The 20,550-nt window shown below is 37.7% G+C and overlaps 1 protein-coding gene across 13 annotated transcripts in view; it reads left to right on the top strand.

Moving 5' to 3' along the window:
* RALYL (RALY RNA binding protein like) overlaps positions 1-20,550 on the top strand; it is a 687,764-nt gene that overhangs the window by 644,107 nt on the left and 23,107 nt on the right. For 11 of the 13 annotated variants that reach the window (XM_082722639.1, XM_082722643.1, XM_082722642.1 and 8 more), the window contains one exon: positions 9,613-9,785. The exons of the other annotated variants lie outside the window; for them this stretch is intronic. In XM_082722639.1, coding sequence (XP_082578765.1) covers positions 9,613-9,785 — 173 coding nt within the window. The remainder of the gene's footprint in view (positions 1-9,612; positions 9,786-20,550) is intronic. 13 annotated transcript variants of the gene reach the window in all.

The following is a 20,550-nucleotide window of genomic DNA, read 5'->3' as shown; positions in this document are numbered from 1 at the left end:
TAAACTGGTGATGTTTCTGGTTACAGTTATTGCATTAAATACATGAATTGAGCTTTGTCGTCTTCTGAAACTGCATTAAAATGATAGGATTTAAATAATGAAAACCCCTAGGCATAAAGAGAATGGGAACAGAATTTTAGAAGCTAGACAGCAGATGGAGAATTGTACCTGACTTAGCATATCCTAGAAATCTGGGTCCAATTTTAACCGCAGAAATCCCAAAAGGCTCAAAATTAAAGACATATTCTTCTGGAAAAGGAGGTATTATAAATGGTTGCAAGTCTGTTGAGGAATCAAATTCCTATATCACCATTCCTAACCCCACTAGAAAGCTGGTAAAGTTTCCTTAGAGAAAAGCTACAACAGCAGATTTCAGAGCTGATAAACAACAATTTTAAGTGGAGTTGAAGATTAAGAAGAGAAGTAAAAGTTAACACAATTACTGTAGGAATTCCAGGCATTCTCTTCTCCCTCAGCTGCCAGGCTACTGGCAAGACACTAGAAGTTTTCATTGGGAATATGAGCATCCTAAAAGGAAGGATTTAAAGATGCTGGCATAGGTGCCACCCAAGGAATGGTCAACCAGGTCATCCTGCAAAAACAATAACCCTGTGCTTATGAAGCTGCCCATTGATATTTTAATACCCCACTGGTAATATGAATGGACAAGCATCACTGAGTAATAGAAAAAACTTAAGATAGAAAAGAAATATCAGAAAAGGAAAGAAAAGGAAAAAGAGGTTGAAGGAAACAGATTATGCAGAAAAATAAAATTTTAAAAAGAAGAAAAAAACACCAATTAATACACTCAGAAAGAAAGAAGATAACTGCATTCATGAAATAACATGAAACTAAAACTTGAATATTCAGAGGACAGATAAAAGAACTTTTAGAAATTAACATATGATAGCACAAATAAATAACAATACAGGATTGGAAGACAAAAATTAAAGAAACTCTCCCAGAAAATACAGAAGAAAATAGATATGGAAAATAAGAAGGTATGGATGTGAAAATCACTGGATGAAATCTGAATAACAGGGTTTCAGAAAGAAAGAGGATAGAGCATCAAAAACATTGCCTAGGAAAACGAAAACTGAAGAGCATAGTCAATCACACTCAAAGACTCCACTGAGTGCTTGAAACAATGCATGAAAATAGACGCACATCCAAGCATATCATTGTGATATTTCAGAATGAGAGGACAAAGAGACGCCGGTCCTGCCAATTTCAGAGAGACAGAAAAGACCGAAAACAGTTCTCATATATAGGACAGGAATCAGAATACCAATGGGCTTCTCAGCAGCCACATAGAAATGTAGAAGCCAATGAAAACATGCCCTAAAAATTCTGAGGTAAGATCGTTTAAAAGCTACAATTCTGTACCTAATACCCAAATCCTTACATGTGAGGGTAGATTAAAGACATTTTCAGATATATAAATATCAAGAAGTATACCTTAATTCATTCTTTCTCTGAAAAGTACTGGAGGAGGTATTTCACTAAAACAAGGAGGTAAACTGAGAAAGGGGAAACACGGCTTTCCCAAAGCAGGGAAATCCAAAGGCAAAAACAAGGGGAATTTTCAAGATGGTGGTAAAGGGTATCCTGGCATGAGCTGTGCAGTGGGCCCAGAAAGAAAGAAGTCCAAATCAGACCTACTCCCAAGCTCTGAGAGAGACTTTTCCAAGATGACATTGATCCAATAGCTAAAGGGTGGGGAAGTAAATCAGTCTAAATGAGATTTACATGTCTAGTTAAAGTTTGCTCAACTACATAAAAGTACATAGAGAATTAAATTAAAAACAAACAAACAGACAACAAGAAAAAAACCTAAGGCAGTTTTTATCACCAAAGAAAATAGTATTGTTCAGGAAAGAAAATGTATTTCTTATATACTAATAAGCTTATTTGCACAAAGCATTAAATACTTAAAATTATTTAAAAACAGAAAATTGGTCTAATCTAATTTACAATATAACTTCCTAGAGTGATGGGGAGTAAGTGGGGATTGTACAATAGAGAACTCAATCCTTAGCTTTCTAAGTCTGAGTAATATCAATGGACAGTAATATCAACAGACAGAGCATAAATTGATCAAGAAATAGCAAAATAGACATATTATTTAGAAATATGATGGCATATATTTAAAATAATGAGCTGAGTGGAAAACCTTGAAGGAACTGAAAATGATGAGCAGGTAGGAACGGAAGACTGCTCTTTTTGGTAACAAGTCTTGTGGAAATATTTGACTACAAAAATTAAATGTTTAAAAGAAGCTAAATTTAAAGAGATGAAAAGAGAGTGAGTTGTGTGGTTAGCAACAGAATCAAAGCTTTTCCCTCTGCTTAATGGAGAAATTCCTATGGCTCTCCCTAGGATAACTGTAAAAGAAAAATTGCACTGGACACTTACTAAAAATGGGAAGGAAGACTTCATTCAAGACTGTTGCCTTTTTTTTTTTGAGTAGGGCTCAAAACTAGTGCAATATGGAATGGAAACTGAACTCTACTAAAACAAAAGGCAGGATAATTTTTAAATGCTAAGCTAATGGAAAAGTATTAGAGGACATTAGTACAGAGGTTGGTTGGTATGATTGGGCCATCTGTGTTTGCTAATTGACTGTTATGGAAGATAAGCTTCTACTCTCCCACAGAGACTATCTTTCTTGATGATTACATTTCAAGGGGATGACTTCTAGATCTTAGGAAAGTCAGGCCTAGGTTCTAAAAGATTTACATCTCAAAGGAGCATAGAAAAAATTTACAATCCCAAATTTTCTCAAGTAAGCGCTCTAAGAGAAAAGAGGTCAGGAGCTTCTTAATTTAGGAAGAAGCTTGTCTAAAGTTTGGTCAAACTGAGGGGTACACTAAAGTCCTTGGTAATAATCATCCTCTTTCAAAATTGAAATCTTTCTCTTCACTTTCTTATCTCATATACTCTGCTCTCTGTGGCCTGTCTCTGCTCACATCAGCACTATATAAATCCTGTCGACCAAATTGCCAAATGGAACATCTTCTATTCCTTCTACAACCAGTATTGCAAACCCTTACCTTAACATCTTTTTACTCCATCCCTTCTATTTTCCCAATACTATTGCTGGTACCCAAACCCTCATCATCTCTCACTTGTTCTGATGCACTCATCTTGTTTTTTAACAACTCTATTGAGGTATATTTTACATACCATGAAATGTCATCATCCCAAGACTGCAATTCAACGACTTCTTAGTGGTCTTTCCGAGCAGTACAACCATCACCACAAATCAGTTAGAACATTTTCATCCTCCAAAGCCTCCCCTGGTAGTTATCTCCCCACTTCTAGTTTGCTTCCTCCTTAATTCATCTTCCTTGTGGCAAATAGATTTACACTAGCAAAACATCTGAGGCCCCAGGCTTAAGAATCAAACAGAAGTAGGTTCAATCCTATTAGATATCTAGTCCCCAAACTTACTAGTTGTGTGATATTTGGAAAGGTGCTTATGAAATCTATAGAGTGGGGGGCGGGGGGGTAATATCTATCCCTTAAAATTATTGCGAGGTTTAAATAAACACCGCATCTCTGTAATTTTTTAAATCATTGATATTGAATTTGTGGTGACCTCAACAATCCAGGTACTCCAGGAGAACAAATTTAAGGTCATTTTCTCCAGGAACATACTTATGTAACTGACATTTTAACTGGAAAGCAACCCTCCAATGTAACATTCCTGATGCTCATTTATGTCATTATTAGTAATACCATAATAAGTTGCATCTTTTTAAATAGCATTTATTGGAATCATTGAGTTAAATCATATTATATACAGGTGATATAATGTAGAAATTGTTTTAATAATATAGCTTATACTGATATACAAAAACAATAGTTCCAGGGTACTTGCTTGGCTTTAATGAATAATGTGACTGTTTTGTATCAACATTCTTTCCAACCATCTGCTAAGTACAATTTAGCTAGCAATTAGCTAGCAATTAAGTCGGCCTGTCAAAAAACTTAATTGTCAACTCAACCAATTTTCAGAGTTATATTAATGATAATAGCTATGCAGCAAACTGAATTTAATAAAAATGCTTTGAACATAAATCCCAACAATTCTAACTTGTTTTCTCAACCATATACAGCTTTGGAAATAGAAATAAGATGTGCAAAAATAAATAAATAAATAAATAAACAAACCTTTAGAATAGGAGGGTTGAAATTTAATATCAAATTCTTTTCTTCCATGGCTTTCTAAAGTCTGAGGCGTTTTCCCATAAACAGAAGCACCTTCCTAGCACTTGCCCTTCTTTTCCCTTGATAGCCATTACTTAGTTGGAGCATGTGCCCCTAACTAAACAGACTTCTTCATTTTTTAATTTAAAATTGTCTGGTTACTGAAGAGATTCAAATATCTGTCAAATTAGGCCTTTCTTCTAGAGATGTATTAGGAAACAGCCCAGGCTATGTAGTCAGAAAATGTTAAGCAGTTCTGACTCTTGTACTCACTAGCTGTGTGACCATGAACACCTGTTTCTCCATCTGTCAAATGATTAAGAAGCCTCCCGGCAGAATGTTTCAAGGCCTCTAGGTAATGAATGTTGCATGGTCAGCACTTTGTAAGGACTCAGTAACTTGGAGCCATAATAAATCTTTTTTTGTTGTTGAAATCCATAATTTATGTAATATTAGAGATATCTCTTAGGCACAAGCTCCTAGCTTTTCGGTTCCTAATCCATTCTTTAAAAAAATCTAAAGCTCACTTAGCCCACAAAAGAAATGCTATGGTCACCCATCACTCTGACCTAAAGAACACAACAGAGACTCCAAAGGATGCCAGCGATCAAAAACAGACCCCTCCTGTAAGCCCGTGCAGACTTCACGCTTTATTTTTCTCCTGAAGGCTTATCCATGTGAAAATGAACCATCTTCTAAGAAACTCTAAGACCCTACATTTTACTCTGACTTAGTGGTAGGGGCTCTCCCTGAAAATGTGGCAGGGATGTTTCTTTTAATCTCTGTGGCTTCATATCTTTGCTACCATGATGTCAAATTCAGTACTCACTTTGACTCTCTGAAAAGGATTTGACACCCAGACGTTTACGTTCATTTTTTAGTTCCATGACAATTCATAAATCTATCCAACAAGTATTTCACTTGCATGTAAGGCTCTGAATTAACCATCAGGGCTACAAAGATGAATAAAAATGTTTCTGCCCCAAAGACCTTTAGAGGCAGAGACATAAATGAGTAGGCGCACACATACAGACCACATATACACTCAACACTCAATAAAACGGAAAGAGCGATAAGTAGAAAAAGAATTATGCAAATAAAGAGAATGCTATTAAATCAGGACTAAACTAAAATATATTAATGACTTCTAGTAGGAGTAAAATTAGTTAATTATTTATAAAACAGAACAAGTTGCTTTGTTTCTATGTCCACAAGATCACTACTGGATCAAAACTGCTTGTTAAACCGTGAACCAAGTTTAATAAACAAGATGTGCTTTCATGTGTAATTTTATTCCTAGAACCTATCATTGTTTAGTGATTATAACGTTTTTCACTGAGGTAATGATAAAAATCTATGATGACTACATACTATCAAAGCATAGGCTGATTGTTTGATTATCATTGCAATTAAAGGGTTTTTTTTTTTTTTTCTCACACCATGTAACGTCTTCCTCCACACATTTCCTTCCAAGTTAAAATAAAGGAATGAGGCTAAGTCCTAGGTTTCTTTGCACTGAACTCTAATACACTCTTGCTTTTGAAATGGACTGTTAGAGGAGTTCCGTGTATGTTATATAACACACACACACAAAAGCAGAGAATAATTTAAAACACTATGCCTCTCTCAACAGAAATGAAGCCAAAATGGTCTTTGCAATGTAGAATTCTTAATGGTCAGTAGTGATGAATGATTTTACATAAACTGTCTGTAGCAATCAAATAATCAATATAGATTCAATTCAAGAATTGTTTTTGAGCCTGTTATGATAACACGTTCTTGTGGCCTTGACACTTTAGAAAACACATTCACCTCTTTTTTCTATTTGAGTCTGCAGCAACTCTCTGAAAGATGTTATTTTCATGTTCATGTTCATCTTTTAGAGAAGAAAGCCATAGTTAATAGGACTAATAATTAACAGAATTATGAATCTCAAATCCTATATCCTCTCTAATAGCTTGTATTATCTCTTCTATGTATTAAGCACTCAGTAAGGGGTCCAGAGCAAATCAAACAATTTCTTGATAACTGACGTGTATTGCACTTTTCACCTTACAAAAGATTAACAACTATATTATCCCCTTTGAATGTGACAATGATCTTTTGAGACAAGAGCTCAAATATTAGGGAAACTTAAACACCACTGAGAAGAGGATAAGACAACAGTAGCCTATAAGACAGTGTTTGATCTGGGCTTTGCTTGATTGGGAGAGAAGGGACCCTATTCAGGTAGGAAGATTAGGAGAGTCAGTTTGGATTTCAAACATAACTGCAACGAATTGATGCACAAAGCCAAATGAGGGCTACTCATCTTTAAGTTCTGATCCTACATGGCTTCTCTAAAAATCTTCCATACTTCTTCGGTGAAAGACTTTTCAGAGGGGGAAAACAACTGGAATATTAATTTCAAAAATTAAAAAGCAAACGTTCTCAGAGAACAAATATTTCTGAAATCATTAAAGAAGAAATGTATATGAATTTCCAAAATGATATTATCCTAAATAAATGTGCAGTTATGTGTTATTTTAAAAAAATTAACATAATGATCTAAAATTGAGAAAGTCTGGCTTTAGGAAAATTTGTAAGATTTAATACAATTTTTCACTATATAGGATAATAACTGTCCAGTCCCAAACATCCATCCCGCTCTCATTCTCGAAATATCAAACCAGGTTATGAGAGCGATGGTGTTTTTTAAAAAGATTTTATTTGTTTATTTGAGAGAGCAAACACGAGCAGTGGGAAGGGGCAAAGGGAGAAGCAGACTCTGCTCAAACTCGGCTGCCCAACACAACTTCCCTTCACTTGGTGCTGGCCAGCGGTGTGTATATAGTAGGTTAAGGGTCAAAACCTTTAGAGGTTTTTTCCAATGATATGTGGAAGGAAGGCAAGATGAATAAAACCTAGTAATTTTCTGTAACAGTTAAGTTCAGCATGTGTTTGGTCTATATCTCTTGCCTGATTTGCCTTCCTTTTATTTTTATTTTTATTTTCATTTTCATTTTTTCTGATTTGCTTTCCTTTTATTCCAGATACTTGGGTCATCTTCTCCAGACTAAACCTTTTTGAATAAGCTTGTCAGTAATCACTTAGGAATCTTCATAAGACTTTCTATGCTAAAAGTAATGCAGACATCAGAGAAAAGGGAATTTAGACCACTTGCTTTCATCTGGACACTCACTATATGACGATAAAGAGTGTAGCCTTGAAAGCAGAATCTACATCATCACTACATTAGTTATATTGTTCTATGGAGAAAACGGACACTAACAAGTTGATAGAAAAACAGCATGGAATATATAGTCTGTATCTGTATGTGGAAAGTTAATGTGAAGAAAAAGAGCCTAGATTTTGTCATTTTAAGATGACTGCAATAATTGTTGTTAGCCTTTTTGGACCCACACCATCTCTTCTTCGCCTGAGGAATGAGGCCTCAGACCCACAATTTTTCACTGTTATTCCCTGTTCTTTCCAGGCCTCTCCTTCCATGCTTACTGGTGGTGATGTTATCTTGACATACTCCCAATGAGGAGCGTGTGTCTCCTTTTTTCTATGTAACAGTACACATTTATGTAGCCCCCATTCATAGTGTGCAAAACATTTCCCAAATATAAGCTGTGTTAGTCCTCACAGCAAACCCAAGAGGTAGGTGTTTTTGTTATACAGCTGAGGGAAAGCTGACCTACTATGTTCTAATGACCTGACCAAGTGACCAAAACAGACTCAAGGCCGGTGTGCATGACTCTACTGGTAAGTAGCTAAGCTTGACCTAGAATCTTGTCCTCCGACAGCAGGGCCAAGGCACATCCCTACCCTTTTGTCTGATTCTCAATACATAAATTTTAGTATTTGGAGAATTAAAATACAAGAACACATGTGTGTAGCTGTCATTAAAATTTTAAACAACTTATAGAAGAGGATACCTGCTTATTTATACATCATTTTTGTCAGTTTATAGATGTACACGTTAGTTGTATTAGAAAAGATTTGTGCTGAGTCGAAATAAATGTATACCACTGCTTACTTTCTTTTTAACTCACATTATGAAAAAGACTACGAAAAAATATGCCTCCATTTATTTGGCTCTATAAACTATCTTTATTGCCATAAAATATAAATAAATAAGTTTAAAATGTAGCATCTCTTAAAACTCAAACCAGGGGCACCTGGGTGTCTCAGGTGGTTAAGCATCCGCCTTTGGCTCAGGTGGTGATCCCAGGGTCCTGGGATCGAGCCCCGCATCGCCCTGATCCAGGGAGATCCTGCTTCTCCCTCTCCCTCTGCCTGCTGCTCTACCTACTCGTGCTCTCTATCTCTCTGTCAAATAAATAAATAAAATATTTTTAAAAACCTCAAATCAAATAATGGGATAATTGTCTGATAAAATAACAATAATCAAAATGAGAGAAAACTACATAGCTTTTGAGATAACCATGTAGACACAGGAATAAGTTAGAGAAGGAGGTACATGAAATGATCTTGTTTATTCAATACCCAATCCTTTCTTGATATTTTTACAGGAAATGAAAACCAACCACTAGGGGAGATAATTATTATGTTGTCAGCATAATTCCCATCTGGGCGAATTTCTGTAAATGGAACGTGCACACCCTGGTAATTAGAGGGTATTCTATTAATGTAGAATGTAGCTTCATTTGTTGAGCACTTATTATTTGCAAATAACTCTACTAAACTCATTGATTTACTCTTCCAAATCCTGGAAGTTAAGAAGTAGTTATCCTAATTGTACAGATGAGAAAACTGAGGCACAAGGAGGGTTAACCATTTTGGCTTTGCATCACAAAGCTGGTAAATCTAATGCCAGAATTTTGTTCTTAACCACTGCAGATAACCACATCTGCCAACGGAATTTAGAATCTAAAATGTCAGAGTATTGTTCACATAGACAAGTTGTCTGGAAGACAATGCATGTGCTTTTGTACTTTTTTTCCTCAGTGCATTTTTGTCTTTTTCACTTAGATTTGAACTTGTCAATGAACTTTCTTCATCTTCCCTCCTTGAGTGAACAAGTTCTATGTTTCATTTGATTTTTGCCCTTTATTTTTGCTGTATTTTTTCCTCGGAGAGCATATCCCTATTAGAAAAGAATATATACAGCCAGGAAGATCCATCTCTTCAAGTAAATCTTTATTACCTTATATACTAGTACCATCTGGACTTCCTAATTTTTGATAATTCCATTTAAAAAATAAATCTACTTAAATGAAAATACACACAGGTATAGGTATATAATTTACATGACTGAATAAATTCAAGTGGAACATAATAATACCTTATCTTCCTCACACAGATGTGCCCTTTCATAGACTGTTTTTCATGGTTTATCCAAATGGCTCGTGAGCAACCCAAGGTAGTAGTCATTTGCTTTCTCCCCCCCAGAAGCTCAGAAGAAGCAATTGGAAGAGAGTATAGAGCTGATCCAAGATGAATGTGTGTCAGAGAATGCAGATCACTCTACAGAGGAGCCTGCTGAAGGAGGGCCAGATGCGGATGGAGAAGAGATGACTGATGGGATAGAGGAGGACTTCGATGAAGATGGGGGTCATGAGCTGGTAGGAACTAAACATTTGGTGTTCACACCCTTTGGTAACAGCACCAGCATGTCAGCAACTCATCCATTCTAAAATAAAGATTTAATATTTGGGGTTTATTTCATTCTTATCTGCATATATGCAAAGCAACATCAGTACAGTGCTTTGCACATAATAAGTGCTCAATACACTCCTGCAAACTTAAAGTATGACAGAGTAAATGAATGGACAATTGAAATATTATATATGACATTAGCTATAGTTAAAGTGAAATGAAAGATTCTCTTTCCCAATTGCTCCACCATGAAAGGAATCTTGCATTTGAGCAATTATATGTGAACTGTACGCGGATATAATATTCTGGCTACAAACGACCTTCTAATGGAAAATGCATGGCTCCCTCTCTTATTAGTGTCCTTCAGTGATGATAATTATCTTTACTAGTTGTATGGCCAACAGTTATTTCTGTAGTCTGAAGACTAAGATGACCCTTGATACATGGCCAGTTCACCATCTTTGGTGCATGTTTTAGCCAGTTTTTATGAGCTGGGGTTTTAGCCATGACTAGATTCCTTATATGTTTTATTTTCCCAATGTTGTTATAATCATAGTGCTCATTTCCAATGTGCTTTCCTATATACATACACCAGGGACTTCATAAATATACACTGATGAGGATGCAATTTCTCATATTTTATCATCCATGAAATTAAACATATTATCTTAAAGGGACTGACTACTAAAAATGATGAGAGGACAAGTTTGAGTGTGCGTGTGTATGTGTGTGTGTTGCCAGCTCTCAAATATCTGTGGACTAATCATATTAAACTTCACTTATCCCAGGTAATTTCAGATTCCAATTTGTTACAGTTCCTATTATTACTTAACAAATTTTGCCATGGCAGTTGTTGTTTTGAAACTATCAATAGTTTCATTTTGGAAGCTATATATTGATTTTTGGCATTCTGGTTCTGTTTAAATTGCACAGGGCCTTCATTTAAACTTTTAAAATAGTCTTTAGAGTCTTTTTTTTTTTTTTAATAACCACCCTTATTTCTCCAGAAGTTGGCATCAGCTTGAAGGACTTAAGTCACTTTTTGGAATGGTTTTGATTTCAAGAAATCTATTAAGCAGGGTAGAATGAAAGATTAACAGACCTTTCAGATTTTCCTTAGGCCAAACTTTCATTCAATAACTTAATTTCCTCATCCCATTGTAATCAGACTTCTATTTTTACCATTCTATTGTGAGTGTTTTTGCCAAGGTCTATGCAGCCCTTTGTGTTGCCATTTCCAATGGTTACCTCTCTCTTCTTATTTTCATTTACTTCTCAGCAAAATTTGGTTAAGAACCGGTTAGGGGAATTCTGAGAAATTCTCCTATGATACCAAGTGCTCATTGTCATCTTCCTGTGTTAGAAACTTTCACTCCATGCTCCCATTTTAAATATTAAAGTAGCCCAGGGCTTTGCCATATCCTACTTTCTCTTTCTACACTTTTCCAAGATGACTTCATTAAATAACAGAGTTTTAAATGTCACCTATAGATGAAGGATTCCTAAATCTAAATTTGTATTCCTCATCTCTTCCTGGAATTCTAGACTCAGGCATTTAGGTGCCTATCTCTTCATAGATCTCCTCCAATAAACCACTGAAACTCAACATGACCAAAACATTCTTGGTTTTCCTCCAGTCATCTTATCCCTTCCCAGTCTTCTTCATTCTGATAAACAACTTCATTATCAACATAGTTGATAAAACCAAGGAGACTAGGATTACCTTTGATTCTCTCCACCCATCCCCATTAAATCCACTTCCAAATCATAACCCAAAGCTAATTACATCTCCACTACAACAAACTGATTTTCTTGGTTCAGCCCATGCAATCCATTCTCCACACAAGAAAGATAAAATTCTTCATAAACTATACATCAGATAATGTTATTCCCTTGCTTAAAATCCTACAGCACTTTCTATGACACTTAAAATAAAAATCCCCAAGTGTATGAATGTAAATTATAATGAGGTTCGGTGTTGACGATGCCAGTGGAGACAGAGAACTTCATGAAGAGAAAGGGAGAAAGTTCCTGATGCTGCAGGGAAAGGAATCTAGAACACAGTTATATGGGGCTCGCCCTCAACATGAAGAGGAACATTTTTCCACTGCAACTAGCTGCAGTAAGTCTTGAGGATTTGGTGGCAGGGGTTTAAGGGAGTTCAAGCACAAACTGTATAAGTCAGAGGGTGATGATCTCTGGAGAGAGAGAAGAGAGACAGGACCACAGACTGGAGGAGAATGGAGATTTAAAGAAGCTAGTATGTAAAACATAGAGGGGCACTAATTTAGAAAACAAATAAAGATTGACAGCTAGTGTTAATAGCCAATTGAGGTTAAAGACAAAGGTTTAATGCAGTAGTATTTTTTTTTTTTAACTTTAGTGAATATCAAGATTACCTGGAGAACTTGTTAAAATCCAGACTGTTGTATTTCATTCCTAGAGTTTCTGATTCAGTATGCTGAGTAAATCTGGGACTGCCTGTCTGGGGACTGTACTTTGAGAATCACACTGTTGTAGAGGCATCAATCAGCCCAGCTGTGCAGCTTTCTCCATTGGCTTGTATCAGCCCTGGTAGAAGCACGGAGAAAGCCAATACATTCAGCTGGATTTTTGTCAGAAAAGTGCAAAGAAAAACAACAAATAAAGAATATTGAGGACATTAGTAAAGACTGGCTAACTAGATGAATCATGGAGTTGAACCTGAGCAGGGAAGATGGGAACACAGGAGGGGACTGCCAAGGAGAAAATAGAGACAGAAAGGGAAAGTCCTATGCCTTTAAAGGAAGGGGAAATGAAGTGCATATGAGAAAAGTGAAGGCTGTACTTAGAGATTTGAGATATTTTAGACACGTGACAGTTAAGTGATAAGGAGACCTATAGGAGGAGTTGATGGAAGTGGGATCAGAGCAGAAGTCACTGCATATGAAGATTTCAAGGAACTTTGAGGCTCAGCAGCAAGATTGGTCATGTACATGGGCATAAAATCACTCCAAATATCAGATAAAAGTAAAAAAAAAGTAAAATAAGACAGTTACCAAAAGTCAGCTGTCATGAAAGAGACAGCATGGTCAGTGTTAGTCCCAGATCTGTCACCATCCAATCCAATTGAATCACCTTAAAACCAATAACTTCTCTGAGTCTCAGCTTTCTTATCTGTAAAAGTAGTAAGGTTAGATCAGAAGTTTTTAAAATCCATTCGGTTTGATCTTTACTCCGAGTGAGTCTGTGTTCCAGGAACACTACATCTGAAGGAGCAAGTGTTGGTCATGCCAAGGGAATAAATCCAAACCACGGTGTTTGGTTTACACTCTGAACACACAGAAAGTAACTGATTAGCACTATTGTGGCCTGGAGATGCTTGGGTTTTCTCCCTTAACCCTTGTACTGTAACTGAGGGCTTAGAATTAAATCCTATCTCTAATATCTCACTTTATTTTTAAAGACTTGGAAAACAATGAATGAGGATGAGCAATCAAAATGGAGACTGAACAGTCCCTCCTAGTGACTGGCCAAGAGAAAATTCTTCTGTCTGGTGTCCACTGTTTCCTCTTTTCCAGTGTTGGGTCTGTTATCAAAGGAATGAGACTGAGACAAAGTGAAAGTGATGCAAAGCCTTATTCTATGCCACGCATTAGAAGTCAGACTGACCGGCCAGGGCCACCTCCGAAGAGAGGGACCCACCTTTGGTCTTACAGGCTAGTTTTATAGGGCACAACCACAGACTTCTATGTATGTGGCTTTGGCTGATTGGATGTCTTTTACCTATCTGGCCTTATTTTAGGTGTGTGTTTTAGCAACGGTTACCCGGAACCAATATCAGTAACTGCTGAGGCATTTATTAAACAACAAAATGGCTACCTAGGCAACATGGTAACAACAAAATGGGTATTTAGGCAATGAAATGGCTATCTAGGCAACATGGAATCACTCTGCCTAAGCAGGCCCAGGCAGGCCCTAGGGGTTTAACAGGTTTTAACGTGGAATCGGCCCCAACATCCAGACCACTTGAACCAGATCATCTGTGGTTCCTGAAAAGAGAAGTAATTAAAAAGGCAGATATGTTACAGATTCAGCAAGAATATAATATAATTAAGTTTTTAACACATGCAGTAGGAGTCAGAAAGAAGAGCTAGAACACATGCTCAGGCAGGTGCTCAAAGAAAATCTGGAATGAACAGGAAACAAGAATTGTATCTGAAGCAAGGGAGATCCTGCCAAATGAGCTAATGGGTCAATTGTAGGTGGTGGTATCCCTGTGGAGAATGGGAGAAGCTGAAGGCACAACCTGTCCATTCGTTTTCTAGTTCTAAATATCCAGTTAGTGAAATTGATTTCCATGAAACAATCCATTCAGCTGACATTTGGGTGCCTATTCTGTGTGAACCAGGTGTTACCAAAAATGCAAAGATAACTAAAACTATTGTTTTCTGTATGAAATGAAATGTTGAAGTAAATGATTCCTTTTTTCAGGTAGCTTAGTGCCCTATAGAATATTAATTTCCTCATGTAAAAAATAATAGACGTATACTTGATAATTTATAAGCAGCCAGCCAAAGCTAAAAATCTGTGATTCTACAATCATCTATGCCTACATATTTCATTAATGCATGAGGAATAAGACTTGAATGTATTTAAAACGGAACTCTGTATTAATGCTCTATACATACACTAGCATACCACTACCCTACTCTTGCTTCTGAATAAACCCATTACCAAATATTTATTGATTGAACACTAAAGAATGGCACTGAGGTTTTTGCTATGGAAATAAAGAAGGAAAATCCCATGTTTTCCCCCAAGAAGGATATCAACTGATTGAGGATAAAGACTACGGATTACAAAAAAAAAAAAAAAAAAAAAAAAAAGGCAGTATGTTATGATAAGAACCATATGAAGATATAGTTTACAAACAGGGAATCACACACAGCTAGGATGGTCCAGAAAGGCTCCTGGCAGAAGTAAGATTGGAACTTTATCTTAAAGGATGGCAAATTAAAGTGACAGTATGTGCTAAGGTTGAGAAAAGAATATTCAAATCAGCTTTTGTTGTTCCCAGATCATTTTATAGAAAATATATTTAATGTCCAAAATACATTAAACACTTCATGTGGTAGGTAGGTAGATGGGTGGGTGGACAGACGGATGGATGGAGAGAGAGATGATAGACAAATCTTTTCTTATATAATGACTGGAAACTTCACAAGACATTTATACATTTCAGGCTCTTTTATTTTTTTCATATCCACCAAAGTTGTTAGCACCTTTTATATAAAGTAACATGATCCAAAATAAAACCAGTCTATGGCATAATGGAAAATATTACAGAAAAGTAAGTGGTTAGTACACTGCTAAATCAAAAGGGCAAATGAACTCTACCAGGTGTAGGAGAAAAGGCTTCTGTGTATACTCTAGGACATTAGAAAGCTGTCAGATATGTTAAAGGACCCTAGAGAGGCTATTCATTGTTTCCCAAAGCAAAGTTCTTGGTTGACTTACATCCAAATACCTAAGGTGCCTGTTGAAAATGCTGATGTAGATGATCAGGGAAAGAGCCCAGAAATCTGTACTTTTATCAGGCTGAGATTTGAAACGGCAGAGCTATACCATCAATTCACAAAGGAAACTATAGACAAACCAAATATTTAAATGAATTATAAAGAATTTGAGCTCTTTCAAATTCTGCTTGTAATTACTTTTGCTTTTGCTGACTACATACAATCAGATCAGGTAAATCTAGTAGGCATCCACAGTAGAATTACCTAGCTAGATTGTGTAATACTTAGGCATGCAAGCTGAGTAATACGTTGTAATATAACTTCCAGCATTTAACAAAACATTCAACTAAGCAAGTCACCTGGGCTTATAAGATAATGAATTTCTGTGCACATTGGGAAAGGTCTGGACCATGAATTGAACACGGTAGTTGACGAGGCCCCTAAGCAAGCATTCTGCTATGCCACTGAAGATCGGAAACACTAAAGTATTCTGATTGCTAATTTGGGTCTTTATGACCAGGACTGAAATGTCACCTTCTTTTTGAAACTTTTTGGTTTTTTCCTCACAAAATTCTTTACCTGGATGCTCCCCTTTATCAACCATGCATCCATCTCTTCATTTTCATCATTTGGGGAATGAACAAGAACTTGGGACACACACTCCCAAAGGCAGTGTCAGCTGAATTAGTCAGAAGTATGCATCCCAAGGAAGCAAGAAAGTGGTTACTTAACCACTTTTTGATTTTGTTTGATTTGGGCCTGTATTTCCATGCCGCATTCAGAGACCTTCATCTAGAATCCATAACTTGAGGATTCCAGAGATATGGTGAGCAGTCATGGTGCCTGTGTGCGGCAGGTGGCCTGGCCTGAGTGGGCTGCTGCTGAGGTATGAATGGCCAAGTTCCCTGAGGCTCACTGGCCAGCTCTTCTCAACAGAAATCGGAGATGGCTGAGCACCTGATGGAGGCAAAGTGTGTGACAGGTGGACGTCTCTAGTCCAGCTCTCCACTCTGGAAACCTGCCTCCTCAGGAGCTCTGGTCTCTCTGTAGTAAGTGTTCCTCATGGTGATTTTCAGACTTGCCCTTCTTGGCATCTCTCTTGAGTTCAGTCATATTTATTTTAGCTACGGAACTATGCCTAACTCATTGAGATATGCCTAGCTCATTTTCTCCCTAGGAGGCTTACTGGCTTAGCTGTTTTTCAAAACACAAACTCTAGGTGCCTGGCTGACTCTAGAACATTGACTCTTGATCTCGGAGTTGTGAGTGGGAGTCCCACGTTAGGCATAGAGATTACTTTTAAAAAAAAGAAAAAAAAAACTCTGCCTACAGTTTGACAGAAATAGTTCAAATCTCCATGACTTTGTACAAGTTGCTTACTTGTGTCCTCACTGGCCTTAACTTTTTTCATCTGTAAAAGGGACTTGATAATAATCTATGCCTGGGTGAGGACTGTTGTGAACAATAAATGAGATAATGTCCAAAGAGTGCATGCCTGGCACAAGGGAGTTAAAATTTTGCTAAATCGTTTATTGGGTTTTTTTGTAAGGCACCATATCCTTTTGTATCTCTTTTTGTGGTTTCTTGTCCCTTTTAACTTCTTTTATTTAATTTTCCTAACCCTAATGTTTCCAGGCCCACCCAGGTGTGCTATAAATTAGGTCACAGGTAGACTAATCCCAGAAGTCTTCCAGCCTCATTCGGACCCCTGCACAGTTGCAGTACCTCACCAGCCCCACCCCCAAGTCTCTCCCAGGAAGTGTCTCATTTAGGCTCCAGAACATGTCCGATCACGTGCTCCTGCTGCCTTTCCATCCCACCAGCCACCCCGACCCCGGGTAGCCTTTGTTGCCCCGCCTTGCGAGAGAACATTGCTCTCTGCCCACAGCGCTGTCTTACCTGCACCCAGAGACGCAACGCCCGCAAGATGCCCCTGGAGCAGCGTCCCTTCAGGTCCCCGTATGAAACACCACCAGGTTCCCCCTTAAAGCTGGGACAGTGATGCCCCTCTCCTCAGCCCCCAGTCGGAAGTTGACACCCAGAGCCCAGCATAACGCCGCTGGAAGCCTGAACCCGCCAACAGGAAGTCCATCATGGAGAAAAGCAGCCAATTGTGTTGCCCTCTGAATAATTGCAATGCATCCCTGTTTCTGCACAGGGTTTTCCAACCAGCAGCCAGTTTTCTCCCGTTAAAACTGAAGCCAGGTCGTGTCACTCTGTTTGGAACTCCTCAGGAGCCGCCCACCTCACTCAGAGTAGAAACACGTGTCTCACGGTGATCGCCAAAGCCCCCCATTAGGCAGCCTCGGATCCTGCTCCAAATTCTGGCCTACTCGCTCTGCAGCCGCCACCCTGGCCTCCAGGCCCACAGCCTTCAGCTTCTGCCTCAGAACCTCGGCGCTTGTGATGCCTCTGGATGGAAGAACGGGAAGGTCCTTATCAGAAAGTTCTAGATGCCGTGCTTACTGTTTGAAGTTCGGCCCATGTCAGTGAATTAGGGATTGCCTTTATAGAAGAATTTAGGAGGCAATGCGACCTGGTCATCTGATACCAGCCAATTTTTTTGGAGTGAGATAAAAGTAGGGTTTTCAGATTTAGCAAATAAAAATACAGGACACCCATTTAAATTTGAATTTCAAATAAAAAATGCATAATTTTCTAATATAACCCTGTCCCAAATATTACAGGTGGCATACTTGTAACAAAACAAAGCAAAACAAAAGCCTTCTGTTAATTAAATTCATCGGGCATCCCCTAATTCAACTGGCAACCAAAAATGGGTTTGAATACTGGCCTTGAACAAATTACTTAACTTCCTTCAGCCTCTGTTTTGTCATCTGTGAAACTGGAATAATTATACCTACCTTCTAGGGCTCTTATAAAGGTTAAATGAGTACTCATGAACAGTGCTTAAAGTCTCCCGCACAATGGGGGCAAGGAAATTGTTATTCTTGCCATTATCATTACCATCTTAGTTTGCAAGTGAATCTTTCAATAAAACCTTGCAGCATTCCTAGCAACATATGGAACTTTATTTTTTTGAACTCTCTGGAGATTTGATTTTTTAAAAAGCACTTCTTATTTGATAAGAAAGCCTTCAGGAAACAAATGTAATACTCTCAGAAAAATCATACTTTGCTTTCATCTTGTTAAAGTTTTCTTTGATTTTATATTTGCTGGCTTATTCAATTCAAAGGAATTCCTTTCAAGTCCCCTTTTATGCTTTCTCTTTTATTCAAAATAAAAAAAAAAAAAACCAACGATAATGCTAACTGTAGACTATGATGATATGTGGCTTTTATTTTTAGTTGTAGATTTGCTCTCTGGCTCCTATGATCCAGCTGCCAACTTAATAACAGGTGGTCAATTGTAGTTTTAAAGAATTGGAGTATGTGAGAAGACTTCTATATTACATTTTCTATTAGTCATCCAGCCACTCAGTTATTAAAACAACAATCAAAAGAATTTTTAAATAAAATAGTGGAAACTAAGTAATGTGCCAGATACAGTTAGTTGCTAAAGATTCCAAGAACAAGTCATAGAGGGTTCTGCTTTTATAGCACTCTCACTGTGTGGAAGCGGAAAGAGCTGCAGCGAGAACAAATAAACAGATATTAACCAAACAGTGTGATAAGTACCATTACCACAGGACTTGGCAATAGAGTGTGGCAGAGAAATGATAGAGCAAATGAATCTGAGCAGACTTCATGAAGGTTGGGACACTCAGATGGGTTTTTGGAGAATTAAAAAGCATATGCCAGGAACACAAAGAGTTAGATGGGACCTCAACAGAAAGAAGAGAATATCCAAGGAGAGCTTGAAAAAATTTGGTGTCTATTGAGAAGCTGGTTGGTTCGTTTGGCTAAAGCAGTGATTCTCAATCGGTGGTCCCAGGACCAGCAGCATCACATCATTTGGAAACTTGTTGGAAAGACAAATTCTCAGGCTCCAACCCAGACTCACCAAATCAGAAACTCTGAAGGTGGATCTCAGCAATCTGTGTTTTTTAGCAAGCCCTACAGGTGATTCTGATACCTACGGAAGTTGAGAACCACTGGACCACAGCAGTAAGGTTTTCAAACCTGGGAGCACATAGAATCCCGAGAGTGTTTTGTTTTGTTTTGTTTTGTTTTGTTTTGTTTTGTTTTCATCAATACCAATGACAGGGGCTCCAATCTGTAACAGTTAAATCAGAGTAAGGGTGGGGCCAAAGCAGAAGTCCTAAGATGTTTTAATAGGTAAGCAGGGTTGAGAAGCCATGAGGTAAATAAAGCACATGGTACTTGAAGGAGGGGCAAATAGATACTTCACCAAAGAAGAAGTAAGCACATGAAAACTCACTCAAAATCATCAGTCTTCAGGAAGACAAAAAAGTAACACTGCACTTGCCCCAGAATAGCCAAGCGTACTGATGGAGCCAAATGTTGGCAAAGATGTGGAGCACTCAAACTCTCCAACATGGTTGGTAGGAAGATACAGTGTAATAACCATTTAGAAATATCTGGCAATTTCTTATAAAACTAGACATAATGAGCCAGCAATTCAACTCCTAAGCATTCAAAAGAAATGAAAATATATGTCTAGACAGAACCTGTGTAAGAATGTTTTAGCAGCTTTACTCAGAATATCCAAAAACTAAAATCAATCCATCAATCAAAGAATGGATATATGAAGTGTGATTATATATTCCTACATCCAGCACTATTCAGCAAGAAAAGGGAACAAGCTACTGAAACATGCAATAATGCAGAAAAATCTCTAAAAAAGTTATGTTGAGTGAAAAATGCTTTGTACAAAAGAGTACAGTACCTCACAATTGCATTTAAATGAACAGAGGTTGTCTGCAGGGAGAGGGAAGGAATTAAGTGTCCTGGAATGTCATTCTATCCCTCATACTGATGAACATCCACTTTTATTTCATTAATAGGCTCTAATATGACACCCTCTAGAAACCTTCCTGATAATATCAGGTGGAGTTAAGTGTGCCCTCCATAGCTCAGACAGACTGCTATGAGAACACTGACTTCATTGTTGCTCTTATTTTTTTAAAAATGTCCCTTTCTCCAGCTGGACTAAAAGGCTCTTGCAGGGTGGATGATTTTGGGTTTTGGATCCCTCACACATAGCACAGTATCCAGCATATGGTGGGAAAAAGGGGGGTGGGTGAGGTGGGTAGATAGAGCCGTGCAGGATTACTCCATGGTCCTTGACATGCTATGTCATGCTATATGCA

Source organism: Mustela nivalis (genome assembly GCF_964662115.1).
Source record: "Mustela nivalis genome assembly, chromosome: 2".
NCBI lineage: Eukaryota > Metazoa > Chordata > Mammalia > Carnivora > Mustelidae > Mustela > Mustela nivalis.
The sequence above is the reverse complement of the archived record's forward strand: the minus strand, read 5'-3'. Positions and strand labels throughout refer to the sequence as shown.